This window comes from Ranitomeya imitator, chromosome 2 (assembly GCF_032444005.1).
Source record: "Ranitomeya imitator isolate aRanImi1 chromosome 2, aRanImi1.pri, whole genome shotgun sequence".
Classification (NCBI taxonomy): domain Eukaryota; kingdom Metazoa; phylum Chordata; class Amphibia; order Anura; family Dendrobatidae; genus Ranitomeya; species Ranitomeya imitator.
This window is the reverse complement of record NC_091283.1, coordinates 830,800,879-830,815,693: the sequence shown is the minus strand read 5'-3', so window position 1 is coordinate 830,815,693 and position 14,815 is coordinate 830,800,879. Positions and strand designations below refer to the sequence as shown.

At 45.8% G+C, this 14,815-nt stretch overlaps 1 protein-coding gene across 2 annotated transcripts in view; it reads left to right on the top strand.

Moving 5' to 3' along the window:
* LOC138666015 (ovostatin-like) overlaps nt 1-13,954 on the top strand; it is a 71,014-nt gene extending 57,060 nt beyond the window's left edge. For both annotated transcript variants that reach the window (XM_069754070.1, XM_069754069.1), the window contains exons 33-38: nt 377-501; nt 9,412-9,502; nt 10,402-10,470; nt 10,556-10,661; nt 11,973-12,022; nt 13,631-13,954. In XM_069754070.1, the coding sequence (XP_069610171.1) occupies nt 377-501; nt 9,412-9,502; nt 10,402-10,470; nt 10,556-10,661; nt 11,973-12,022; nt 13,631-13,636 (447 nt within the window). In that variant the 3' untranslated portion in view covers nt 13,637-13,954. The remainder of the gene's footprint in view (nt 1-376; nt 502-9,411; nt 9,503-10,401; nt 10,471-10,555; nt 10,662-11,972; nt 12,023-13,630) is intronic.
* Nucleotides 13,955-14,815: the final 861 nt, after the last annotated feature.

Sequence of the window (14,815 nt, the reverse complement as noted above, 5' to 3'; positions counted from 1 at the left end):
CGCTAATATTTTAATGAAGTCACGATAAAGAATTTTTGCTTTTAATTAGCTTTGCTGGATTTTAAAACCTCTTTTCATCACTTTGAGCAGAATGTCACACAATGTTTGATGCAACTGTCGCAACTAGAAAAACATTTCGGTCTAGAGAATTTTCTTTAGCTTTTAGGCCAGCAGTATTTTTCCAGATTTTGCAGTTTTTCACTTTAATTTCCTTTGAAACTAATTACATCAAGGCAGCATTCATGCAAATATGTCCCAATGTGGGAAGTTATTTTGGCCTTCCTATGAGGATCGGAGGCAGGGCTTACATTTTCGAAGAGGTATTAACATGTTCAGATTGTAGGAATAAATAATGACCTGAATTTTTCTTTTGCAGTTAAATTCTTATTTCAACACCAAGGCAACAAATGAAGGAAGCTCATTATCACTGACTGTTACTGTTCAAGACGAAAGCTGCACTAACGGCATCGCTCATGCCATTCACTTTGATATTTGTGTAGGGTGAGTCTCGGTGGGCACAGTTCTTGCTCTTTTGTAAAATATTATACTTAGGGATGCTACTACCAATACCTCTATGTAAATTCATTACTAGTTTTCCCGATATTGGATCCTTAGCAATAAGCTGTTCATTATGGAAACAGCAGCTCCACCACAAAGGAAATAACGCATTACATTACCGTTAATTGAAATCTGCCAATTGTATGGATATGTTTAGTCCTCGCGAACGAGGGAAACATCATGTAGCTTCTCTCAACTTGGCTAATGTTTAGGGGTCCTGAATGTGGGTCACATTAGATATGTTCTCCAAGCTTGATCGTCAAAGACTTTTTTTTCTTCTTCATCTTGACCTTTTTAATAAGGACCGCCATACACATGAGATGGCAAACTATGCTTTAACCAACGGTTTTGCCGGCAGCTATCTCGAACGGCTCCCCTATACACAGGAGTGCTCGTTAAGCCGAATATTCCTGTGCTCTCTATGAGAGAGTCACTGTGAGACATGCTTGCCAATGGCTTGTCTCCTAGAGTACAAGAAGATCAGCATTCAGAAATCAGACATGCAGAATTAATATCTTCCCCAATAATAAGGAACACATACACATTAGACAGTCAGCCATACTCTTCGATATTCTAATTTGTTTGTTGGGCTGAGCACAATTGTTTGTTGTCTCAATAGCATTTTTCTACTACTTTTTCAAGGGTGTATAAGTCTATTAAATGTGTATTATTTCCATCTTATGTAGGGAAAAATCACCCATAAAAGAGGGCTATGTGTCTGTTTTTGGAGGAGAATGGGAGTCCAGCCCTTTTTTTTAGAATACGTGAGTTGAGCAATTAAGCCAAGGGTCATGGAAAGAGTTCATGACCGCGTATGGCCAATAAAGGATCCTTTCCGTAAAGCATCCCCCACCCCCAACTACCTTGCCCCTCTTAACCCCTCCATCTATTACCCAGGAAAAAACACCACCACGTTAATTTCTTTTTGGATAATTTGGCCACAGCGGCCATTTTATTAACAAACAAATACATAAATAACAACATGTAAACAGTAAATATATAAAACCTCGAGGGGGGGGCTCTTGGAGCTAAAAAATCTGGCTCATAATAGGCAGAGAGCCTACCCAAAATTTTTACAAAAAACACGTATTTACCCTCAGCCGTAACCACCAGCTCGAGGGCACCATGTAACCCATTTCGGGCAAACCAACCACAAAGCTCCCGAGGTAAACACCCCGTCCAGAGCCCGTACCAAAAGCCAGATCAACCCTATCAGCATCATCACCAACTCCAAGAACCCCACCCCCCGCCAACGCCACTGTGACAATAATACAGAATGCTTGCCTTCAATAAATCAACAGAAAAGAAATATAATTCAAAAGACCCCTTTTTTTTTTTTTTTTTTTACCTTAAGAATTGACGAACTCGCCGATCTTGCCTAAAGCTACGTTGCCTCATAGAACCGCTAAAACAGGGAGGGTGGGAGGGACTCACTTCGCCCGTCTAAGGTAACTGATCTCCCCTTTTCCCGCACTTTCCCAAGCCCCCACCTCCCTTTTTGCATAAATCCCCACCCCAAATCCTACTCTTCCAATCCCCGGGCTCCTTTACTCAATAACACCTTTATTTTTTAAAAGAAAACCTACTGCACTGCTCCCATGGCAACGCAGTCATGTGGGGGCCTCCTTTTAGCTGCGCCCCATACAGCCCCCCCTCTTGACCGCGTATGGCCAATAAAGGATCCTTTCCGTAAAGCATCCCCCACCCCCAACTACCTTGCCCCTCTTAACCCCTCCATCTATTACCCAGGAAAACACACCACCACGTTAATTTCTTTTTGGATAATTTGGCCACAGCGGCCATTTTATTAACAAACAAATACATAAATAACAACATGTAAACAGTAAATATATAAAACCTCGAGGGGGGGGCTCTTGGAGCTAAAAAATCTGGCTCATAATAGGCAGAGAGCCTACCCAAAATTTTTACAAAAAACACGTATTTACCCTCAGCCGTAACCACCAGCTCGAGGGCACCATGTAACCCATTTCGGGCAAACCAACCACAAAGCTCCCGAGGTAAACACCCCGTCCAGAGCCCGTACCAAAAGCCAGATCAACCCTATCAGCATCATCACCAACTCCAAGAACCCCACCCCCCGCCACACACGAACAGCCCTGACCACCTCAGGCTCGTGAGTGCCCCACCACCGCCAAAGCTCTTTCAACTCCTTCCTGTAGACCGAGCGCCCATAAATCCATCCCGATCTCGTTAAGATGCACTCCATCATCCCTCCAAAAATTACCGACCCCGGCCTCCAGCTCGAAATGCCTCACGGCAATACCCCCATTCCGGGACACAAAACTCGCCACCATCCTATTCAATTTTACCCTGGCTCTGTTAATCCCTTTATGGGAACGGGCCTCCCACCACGTCTTCCGCGGCACAATGTCTGACCACACAGTCAGCATACCGGGAAAAGATACCCACAGCCTCAACAAGTCATAACGGATATCCCGAATGAGTTCCCTCACGGGTTTTGCCCCCAAATCATTACCCCCCAAGTGAACCACTAAAATATCCGGAGGGCGATCCAGACGGGCGGCGCGGGAGAATTCCGGCAAAAAACTACGCCACGACATACCACGAGTCCCCATCCAACGGATGATCACTGCCTCTCGGCCGAAACCCAGTTGCCTACCATTCGCGCGCGCATCAGCCCGGAGGGCGCCCCAATAAACGAAAGAGTGTCCGACAATCCACGCCAAAAGAGGGGTACGACCTGAAAAACACAACCATAATTAACAATCCGCAAAGACGTCCCTCTTCACCCCGCATTGTTGATTTAATGCCGCACATAAGACAGGTAACGATTAGAACTCCATCTGCCTATTTTCTTGATCACCTCCGGCCCAAGGCCCAAACCATCGGCCTCAGATGCGGCCCCAATCCTAAAAGAATGCGAGCCGAAATTTTCCGGGTTAACACCCAGCAAACCCAAGCCCTTCTTCAAAATGGCTACAAACTGGAAACGTGACAAGAAATCCCCCTCTTGGTGTTGCAACAGAGGGCCTGACCTGACTGATGACAAATTCCAATATGCCTCTAAGCAGCGTTGCGGACACATCCCGCTACCCGCCACCCTTCCTAGCACTACTTTCTTTCCCCTACCTAGCTGATCCGTCTTTGAACGCCTTATCCAAAAGGCAACTCCCCCTTCCCAAAAAACCACATCTTCCGCCAAAAGACCACCTGACCTGTCCTTGCTCGGGGAAACCAATTCACCCAGACGCAAAGCACCAAAAAACGCTAGAGAAAAGGCCAATTGAAACAGTACCACCTCAAACTGAGATGAACAAATTACGCCCAAGGCCTCCCCTAACCGCTGCAACAACCCAAAAGAAATGGGCCTGCGCTTATCAAAAGTCGAATTACCCTTACGAAAACCTTTCAACGCCTGCCGTATAACAAAGTCCTTTGTGACGTCCCTCAATCCTTGCAACTGAAAACCAAAAGCCAAACCTGCTATAAACTTGTTTAACCTAGACACGGACCAACCCCACTCCACGACCTTACCTACCAGTGCCAATAACGCCATTGCCCTGTCGCTATCTGACTCAGCCGAGCCGCATTGAAACAACCAACTTTCCCACATGGCCCATGACGCCGCATAATCTGACCATGTCCTGTTTGACACCGAGGCTTGGATCAATCGGCCTCCCCTTCCGTAACCACCTGCCACAGATGCAAAGGACATGCTGCTCCTGCCGCCTCCGAATCTGGAGCCAAATCCCGGAATCGGTCCCACTGCAAACGAGACAAAGCATCAGCTATATTGTTCTGAACTCCTGGCACGTGCACCGCCGTAATCCATGCATTCAACTCCAAGCATCTCAGTACCAACTCCCTGACCAACCTAATTACTGGAGGGGAAGAAGAAGATAAGCTGTTAATCACAGCCACCACGCTCGAGTTATCGCAATGGAAACGTACTCGCCGATCACGAAAGCTGTCACCCCAAACAAACACTGACACCACAATCGGGAACAACTCCAACAATGCCAAATTCTTGGTGAGCCCCTTCTTTCGCCAATCCTCTGGCCACACCCCGACGCTCCATTTTCCTCCACAGTAGGCCCCATAACCAACTCCACCTGCTGCGTCTGTGTAGATCTCGCAATCAAAAGCATTCAGATCCTCCTGCTGAATAAGCGACCTGCCATTATAGCCTTCCAAAAAACGTTGCCAAACAAGAAGGTCCTCCTTATGCTCTCTACCCAAACGAATAAAATGATGAGCCGACCGAACTCCAGCCGTCGCCCTGGACAATCTGCGGCAAAATATCCTGCCCATTGGCATAATACGACAAGCAAAATTCAGGCGGCCCAGCAGCGACTGCAACTCCTTCAATGAAGTCTTCCGCAATTTTCCAATCCGACTCACCTCTCGCTTAAGCAACTCCAACTTATCATCAGGCAACCTACACTCCATTTTCTCAGAATCAATGAGAATCCCTAAGAAACTCAAGACCGTGCAGGGGCCCTCCGTTTTTCCCTGTGCCAAAGGAACACCAAACTGTCCGGCCACCCATTCCATGGTCCCAAGTAAATGACAGCACACTGCTGAATCCGGTGGACCAACAAACAAAAATCATCCAAATAGTGAATGACAGAAGGAACGGCCGATACATCTCTCACTACCCACTCTAAAAAGGTACTGAAAGTCTCAAACAATGCACAGGAAATAGAACATCCCATAGGCAAACACCTATCCAAGTAAAAACCACCCTCCCACCAACAACCTAACAAAGGAATGCTCTGCGGGTGCACCGGCAAGAGCCTAAATGCCGACTCGATGTCCGTTTTTGCCAGCAATGCTCCAGGCCCGTACATTCGCACCCACCGAACAGCCGCATCAAACGATGTGTAAACAACGGAGCACAACTCCTCCGCAATCCCGTCATTAACCGAGGATCCTTTGGGATATGAAAGATGCTGAATTAGCCGGAACTTGTTCGGCTCCTTCTTGGGCACCACCCCAAGCGGGGAAACAATTACACCCGCCATGGGCAACGAACTAAAAGGCCCCGCCATTCTTCCCAGCTCAACCTCTTTTGCCAATTTAGCCGAAACCACCTCCGCATGCAAGCCAGCTGATCTCAAATTTTTTGTAGAAAAAGGAACAACATGCATCGGGTGAGGGATCTTAAACCCCTCAAGAAAAACCGTCCCTAATAACCTCCGCCTTTTTAACATCCGGGTATCTACTTAGATAGGGGGCCATCTTTTGAACCCTCACCGGAGTCACCCCCTTGACCGCCACCCACTGATGGCTTACCACGTGATTTCTTGAAACACTTAGCGGCTCCGTGAGAGGCCCCGTTGCAATGGGAGCACACGTGTTTAAATTTACAAGTGGTGCCATACTTGCACTGGCCCTCATTAAACTGCCAGCATGTCCCAGATTTTTCCTTTGAACCCTGAGACCCGTGTCCTCCACTTTGTCCTGACTGCTGACTGCTACCCCCCCTCCCCCCTGAAAGGACTGCCCATAACGCACCGGAGCCATCACCTTCAGCCACAACCCGATGTCTTTTTGGTCCCACCTTATCTCCGGCCTCACTGCTTTTCGCTGCCTGAACTGTTCATCGTATCTCAGCCAAGCCTGGCCCCCGTAGGTACGATGCGCTTCACCAATAGCATCCAAATAACAAAACAGGCCCGAGCAATTCTCGGGGAATTTCTCCCCTATAACACTCGCTAGAATGGCAAAGGCCTGCTGCCAGTTAACGAACGTCTGAGGAATAAGGCGCCAACGCCTCTTTTCTTCCTCTTCCTTTTTGCTGTCGTCTTTCTTTCCTTTATCCAAGTTAAATTTTTCTAAAGGAAGGAGAGAGAAAATCTCTACGTATTCATCTTTCCAAATCTTTTCCTTGACTTCTTTCTTCAAATGGGCCCCCAGCGGACCCTCAAAACACACATATACCTCGCCTTTTGCCCTGTCGTCTAACTTAACGGTATCACCTTTTCCCGTTTCCGTTTGTACCGACACCGACACCCCCGCCACAGAAACAGGTGTCCCGCTACCCGAGCTCGCAATCTCGTTCGAACCCCCTGCTACGCCCCCGGCAACTGACACCCAGGCACCAGCGGGCGACGATCCCACACTGTTAGCAACTGAGCTACCCCCGCCCCCATCCAATCTACGCAAAATCTGCGACATACCCGCTAGAAGTTCTCTGACCCCCGGGACCTCATTACAGCCCCCACCCCGCTCCACCACACCCGAAACACCCGGCACTGGGGAAAGACTGGACATGTACTCACGTGGCTGCGCAGGTGCTGTGTCCCCACCAGCCGTGCTTCCTGAATCCTGCTGGTCCATTTCGTCGCGATGTTCGTTCCCGGAATCATCGCTGCCGCTCATCTGCCCCGGGCCCGCGCCCCTGGCCTCCACGTCACCAGGGGGGACCGAGACTGGCGAAGGCGACCGGTCCCTCGACCTCCTGCTGGATCTGGATCTGTCCGGCTCCGTGATTCCTCTGCCTCCAGCCGCTGGACTGTCTCCTCTGGACGCCGCTCCTGCGGCCCGACCGCGACCCGCTCCTTGCCGTGATGCCGCCGCTGTCCTGCCCGATAGTCTGCTCTGCCGTCCTGTCGCAGAGCCAGGTGCACTGGGGGGATGGGATCCGGGTGCCCCCGCCGCAATTGCGCCCGCCGCGATACTCCCCGGCTCCTGCCTGGTGGATGCTGCCGCCGCCGCTGGGCTCCTTCCCCGTCCCCCTGCTCGTGTTGCCGCCACCGCGGGAGGTGCTCCCCGGCGGGTAGAAGCTGCTGCTATTGGTGCTGCGGCGCCGCCGTGCCCTCTGCTAGGCCGCACCGGAAGTGCGGCCCTGACATCCTGTGCAGCGCCGGCGTCCTGCCGCGTCTGCACCGCTCGCCCAGCACCGCGCCGCCTCGCGCCGGCAGGGCCGCCAGGTGGATTCCTGCCGGGGGAGGGGGCGGGCAAGGTGGATCGGCCGCGTCCCCCAGCCCCCGCAGGGTCCCTGGAGGGGCTCCGCGGCCTGCGCCTGCCGCGCGGTGTAGTGTCGGGGGACAGCCTGTCTGGCGGCCTAGACCGCCTGGTTCTGCTGCCCCGGCTCCCGCTGTCCTGGCTCCCACTGCCTCCGAGCAGCCCTGTGAGCTGCTCCTCCAGCCATCCGGCCCTCCTGGAACTGGCCTCCCGACGAAGCTGAGCTACCAGGCTGTCCACAGAAGACATGGTGAGAGGGATGTGGCAGCAGGTCCACTCACTTCGCCCGTCTAAGGTAACTGATCTCCCCTTTTCCCGCACTTTCCCAAGCCCCCACCTCCCTTTTTGCATAAATCCCCACCCCAAATCCTACTCTTCCAATCCCCGGGCTCCTTTACTCAATAACACCTTTATTTTTTAAAAGAAAACCTACTGCACTGCTCCCATGGCAACGCAGTCATGTGGGGGCCTCCTTTTAGCTGCGCCCCATACAGCCCCCCCTCTGGAGAGTTTCTTCCATACACAGGACAGGCCAGACATGAAGGATTCCTGCTCTCCATTCACTTTTTGTCTCACAGATTCAAGCAGCAGAGCTGGGCTGTTTTGATCTGAATCAAGCTCTCCTGTGAGATAAAACACTTGTTATAAAGCTCTGCATGATGTTTTTCTCTCTTCCTCTGTCTGTTCCATTCTGTGTTCTTCATTCCTCCTCCCACCTCCATAGAGGATAATGGGCTGCGGTGCCACATGACAAATAGTTCACCTCTTCGACAGTCTTGAAATGATTTTTCACAGTGGATGACAAGTTCAAGAGGCAGGGGAGAGGGGAAAAAAGTGACTGAAAAGTGAGGAAGAAAGCTGATTTCTCTGATGAGAAACATTACAAAGTTTCTTACAATCGCCTGCACTATTGACCTATGCAACGTTTGTTGACAATACAGGTTTCATAAGATGTAGAAGCTAACAAGTGAAAAGAACTGTAAAAAGGAGTTTGTCTTATGGGAAAGGCAAAAATTTAGTGTGAAATTAGCCTACATTGCTCACCCTGTTTTTGACTCCCATCACATATCATAAATTAAGAGTTAAAGAGTGGTTACAAATGCTGAGTAACAAGGGCCACTCATTCCCACTCTCCAGTATCACTATCCCTCTTTGATGCCTTCCTAATTGTGTGGAGTGTCTTTGGGTGTTTGCACTTTTGGGATCTCCATCAGACCCCATTTCACAATTGGACTTTGCGCATAAAGAGTCTAAACCTTCCCAAAGTTTAGATATGCTTCAGTTGATTGGCCGCTGCCTGTTCCTGAGTCTTCGATGTTTAGACTTACCATGCTCTTGCTGGCCTAAAGAGGGTTGAGTTTGGACTCAATGTGTTGCTGATGTTGCCTGCTTCCTCTGCCAAGAGGAGGAACCATCGCTGAATCTTCAAAGAAGTGGACAACGAACAGGCTATAGCTCATCACTTGATCCACGCCTATAATTGCTGTTGCTTTGACTTTGTCAAAACGTACACAATGTAATGGTCCATCCAGATATATGGGGACCTGCTGCCAAATTCACCTTAATTCTAGAACTAGTAAACTTCATAAATAAAAAAGGACACAAAAATTGGCGTGTGAATGTCCATGGGGGTACATATTCCATTGGAGCATGCAGTAGACACTGTCAGGCTTGAGTTTTTGTCTTCATTCTCTGCTGGAAGTATTGCAAAAACTCAACAAAAAAAAACATTCCGCAAGCGCATGGAGGGGGTTTTAATTGTGCAATTTCCTGTGAATTTATAGAATGCTGGGCTCCAATTTGGCTTCCAATACATTTTTACTATACTTTCGAAACTTACTCTTGACTCAAGCAGCCAATAACAGACATTGTGCAATATTGTCTATTTTTTCTTATTTTTAGTTACCATGGAAGTCGAGGGATCACTAATATGATATTAGTTGACATTAAAGAACTGACCGGATATCAAACTGACCGAAACTCAGTCTACAAAGTAAGTATCAGAAGTTTGTGTAAAATAGAAGTCAAGACGTTACCTGCTAAAGTTAAAGGATTGTCCAGTACTTCTTTTTTTTTTTGCACTCAATGCCATTTCATGGTCCAACAATTTAAAAAAAAGACGTTCACCTGTTCTTCCCCCTTAGTACAGATCCCATAGACCAGTGTTCCCCAAGTTCGGTCCTCAAGAGCCACCAACAGGTTGTGTTTTCAGGATTTCCTTAGTATGGCCCAGGTGATGGAATTGTTGCCTGTCTAGGTGATGGAATTCTCACCTGGGCAATACTAAGGAAATCCTGAAAACAAGACCTGTTGGTGGCTCTTGAGGACTGAACTTGGGGAACACAAGTTCCTTGCTAATCTCCAAGCTTTCATATGACCGCTGCAGACAATTTTTAGCCTCAGCGGTAATGCATTATTCACGTTATTCCCACTCATAAGAAAAGACTGACGGGATACCTGGGGGATCAGTATGTAGGGTATGTTTTTTTTGGGGGGGTTTGGATTGTTTTTATATTATTTATGTGGCATGTGAAAAAAATGTACTCTACGACGTGTTTAGCTAAATAATCTTAAAAGTTAAATTTTTAAATTGGCAAAGTCTGCATGACTGATGAAGACATTCAATACGGTGCTTGGATGTCTCCGTGAGCACCAGCGACGTTGAAGGAACTGGCACCAGTGATTGACCGCTGCTCTAGTCACATGTCTTCTCATTGTGGTCATGGAGTGAGGAATGGGGGGGATCGGGATAATCAGTGGGAGCCCCATCAGTGGCAGCCATATTAATCATAACTATCTACAGAATTTGGATTGTGGAAAATCTCTTTGAGATCTCCTCAAAAGAATTTCATTGCACCTTCGGCTAAAACTAAGTTATGTTCTTTTTTTTAGTTGGTGTCCGAAGAGAAAATATCGGAACATGGATTCGAAGATAATCACATATATCTGTATCTGCAACCTGTGAGTACTCTCCTGTCTTCCAACTTTCTGACAAATTCACTTTAAGGTTCCAAATACATCGTGTAACATCCTTTATATTGTTTAGATTGGTGCTGACACTGAAGTCTGCTTCTCCGTGACATCGTACATGGAAAATCGGGTTTTGGCCTACCACAGCGGCACTGTTATCGCCCGTGATTATTATTATGGAGGTAACGCATCTAACTTATATGATAAAGTAAGATCTGTCTGTGCGGCTTCTGCAATTCACTGCGCGTAGATGTACAGACAAACCCAGCAAAGAAAACAATGCCCAAAATAAATTAAAAAAATACATAATCTGTGACAAAGCTTTGGCGAACGCACTTAAATTCCAAAAATCCATAATTATCAAATTTTGCAACTTAATAAGAAGTTTGTCATAAATTAAGCCAGCAGACTTTTTTAAGCATGGTGGTGCACAATGTTAGATAAGAGCAGGAGAACAATGTCGTCAAATGTCCCAGCCGAAACCAGATCTCACACTTTGCACTGATGAGGGGCAGTACCACGAAACACAGTGTCTGCAAATCGAGATTTTTGTTTTGGCGTTTATCAGGTGACAAGGCTCATTAAAGGATCGATATTGACTTTTAGGATTGCTATTTCCTATAGGTGGCACTAGAGCTGTAGTCCTCTTCCTCTCTGAGAAAACTTGCATATTTCCCAGAAGAGTATTGTGGCTTAAAAGTCTCCTCACCTCGACATGTCATGCTTGTGGATCCACATTAATGTGCAATTTTTGTGCAAAATGCTACTTTTCGACATGTTATGGTTGCAGCAGAACTGTAGTTATTCCTCGCATTTTATGACAACTGTGATCGACGTAGATTATACAGTTTTTTATATAGAAATGAATTCATAAATACATGAAACCAAATGTTTAGCCAAAATGTTGCAAATTATTGGGTACAAGAGCAATGATAATTCTCCCGCATCTACCTGAGCTAGTGGGTTTTTCTCATTCTGAAAGGCATTTTTCAAAGTATTGGAGGATCTTCCAATAGGTCTCTAATACAACAGGACCATGAAGAAGAAGACTTCCCAATTTACTGTTGATTTTAATCACTAGGGTCTATTTCTTGTGGTATGATTCACTATCATACATGTACGGCAGATGTACTCAGGAGGCATAGTGGGAAGGTCCTGAGCTTGTGACCACCTTAGATGACGTAGTCAATACCAACCAAGGCATTTAAGTGGTTAGACAATGGGAAAAAAGTCTCTGTCACGCTATTCTCCCCAAGCTACACTGGGTTTAAGAGGGAAATAGTAATATGCACATACATTGCAATACAGAAGGATATAAGAGCGACAACAAACAAGTAATTTTTATCATAAAAGAAGTTATTCAAATGTTGTTACCAATTTAAGAAACATTAAAGTCGAAATATCCTTTTGTTTTTTATTGTTTTTTTTCTTTGTAGTCTGCTTGAGACTTTGACAATAATTTTTGGGAATTTTTTTTTCTATTTAATTTACAGAGGACGTCGTTTCCGCACCATACTACCACCCCTGCTCACCTTTACATGAGGTAAGAATAGATTGAGTGTCTCGACATGTCCTCTCTAACTGTATAGAAGATTAAATTCTGAATTGCTTCGATCTTCTGAAGGTGTCGTTTCCAGTAGGCTGCCTCCATAAGTCATGGGGTTGTATATGCCACATTTGATATTTGGGATCACAAATAAGTGCAAATGAATTTCATTTTCCAGATCCTCACCTGTCCCTCGGGGTAGGTTTTACAGTCCTCTTCTAGGTGCCTCCAATCCTCTTCTAAGTGCTTCTGGTCATCTTCTAAGGGCTTACAGTATTCTTCCATCTTCAATATAGACTTCTGGGTCTCTGAAACTTACTAGACAGTGTGACATCATGAGGTTGTGAAGCAATGCTCATCATCACAATGCACATGTTGTAATGCAGAAGATATTACTCGATGTCTAGGCAGCATCAGGGTTGCCAAAAACCTCAGTGAATATGGAAGAGTACAGGAGGCACCTAGGGGGATAAGAAGTCCAGGTGAGCAGCTACACATAGAAGCTTGTAAGGGTTGGTGAGCATTCAGTAAACACTACCTATATTATGCTCTGGGGTTTGCAGAGACCATTGAATGCCAATCAAATTACCCGGCAGAGTTTAAGGGAATCTTTCGAATTCAAATTTCATCAGATTTGTTCATCTAGTGCCGAGAAAAAAATATTTAAGTGATGTGGTACTGGAAGCTTGACCAAAAGCACTGAAGAAGTCACCCTCAGAGTTGGACAGATTGGGGTATGAAATACCACGGTAGAATGTGAGCAAAGTCAATCAAGCCGAAGATCTGGTAACCAAGGTCTATAAGACCCAAATATGGAGAAGTACTATAGGGGCTGGTGTCTTGACATAGTCAGACCCCTGCTAATGTTTGTCTGTCAAAGCTGACTCATCGGCATCCTACGAGGTAGTAGGTTATATACTTTGGCACACAAATTGCAAAATCAAGAATAATTTTATTCAACGACCCATGTGAAAAACAGATAAATTCAGAAAGCCAACCTTTCGGCCATATCAAGCCCTTTTCAAGGTATAAATTTAACAAAACAAAAACTGATCATATTCATGAAGGGAAAAAAAATAATAAATAAGAATTACAAAACAAAGCACAATTAGTATAGTATGACTTACATTAAATATTCATCTAGTATCATCCATGGGTTGAATAAATCATAGCCACATAGAATGAAATAATTAGGTCCAGAAGTGATCCATACGTAAGCCGAAACGTTGTCTTTCCGAATTCATCTGTTTTTCACACGGGTGGTTGAATAAAATTATTCTTGATTTTGCAATTTGAATCTATGATAATAACATCTTACTTCTGAGCACCTCTTAAAATTTGTTTGCAGCAGAGCAAAACCTTTTTCCCATTAGTGCAGTAGGTTAGTCAGTCGAGCCAATTCATTTTGGCATTGGGTGGCAATGGGCCGAGATGGCTCTAGACTGCAGTGAGATGGTAATATTACATATTGGAGGAACTAGGAACTGATATATACAGTTTTCATCCCGATTTGGTTATTTCATATGTTAGTAAATACCTTTGGTCAACACAGAGTAAGGCACATTGAGACCATACGACTGTAACTGATTATCTTTCTTTCTCCAGGAATAACCTTGGAAACTTCCCATGGATCACCTTTCAGGATATTATGCGTTCCGCAACATGTAGAGAAGCTGTAGCGCTTTGCAAACTGCAAGACTGAAATATCATCTATAAAAACCAAGCAGATGAGACAAATCCGGCAAGAAAAAAATACAAGAACTAAAAGAAGAATTCACAGCATTCCTCGTGTAGTTATATCTGCAGCTCAAAGAAATTAATTTGACTCTTATGACCAACTTAACTTTCTCTCATTTTAACCTCTTCTGTGATATTACTTCTGTAGTTTCTTTATGAAATATACGGTAGTAAAAAAACATTCAGTCTTCAGCATCGTCTTTGACTTGTTTTTGTCATTCGCTTGAATTATGTGCAGAAAAAAAGTTTCCAGAAATGTAAGAAAAATTCTGTTGGTCAGTCTTCAGGACCTTAGAGGGAAGGTCGAATTAGCTCAAATAATTGGAAAATGGCATTACAGATGTACAGGAGCATAACTGTCTCAAAGACCACCATGTTAGTCTGCGTCTGATGGCCCCATAGTACATGTCTCAGATGGTCTTATAATACAAGCCTCAGATGACCCATTTTACTTTTCTCAGTTGGCCCTATAGTACATGCCTCAGATGGTCTCATAGTACCTGATCAGGTAGGTGATCCATAGTGCCTGCCTCAGATGACCCCATAATACCTGCACTGAATGGCCCATAGTGGCTGCTATGGTTGGCCCCATATTACCTGCCTCAGGTACGCCCATAGTTCGTCTCAGATGTCCTCATTATACCTGCCTTATATTCCTAAATATTGCCTTCTGCAGGTGACCCCATAGCGATTCCCTTGTATGCCCCCATAATCCAGCCTCAGATGACCAATTAGTCCCTGCCTAATATGAGCCCCATAGTAGCAGGATTTAACACATACCAGATGGGGCATCTTACCAATAACGTCACTCTTTTATTGCAATTTCAGCTTGGGACATGACGTTGACCACAGCGTTTTCTAACGCTTTTTTAGGCGAGCTCCAGACAAATGCTGTAGGAAAAGACAATGTGCACATACCATTAGGCATAACTTAAGGTACATGGAAAAAAAATAGTACCATGGTGTCAGTGTTTTGGATCAGTGTGTCTTCCATGTGTCTGCTTTTACCATCAGTGTGTCATCTGCGTGTCCGTTTCTACCAACAGTGTGCCA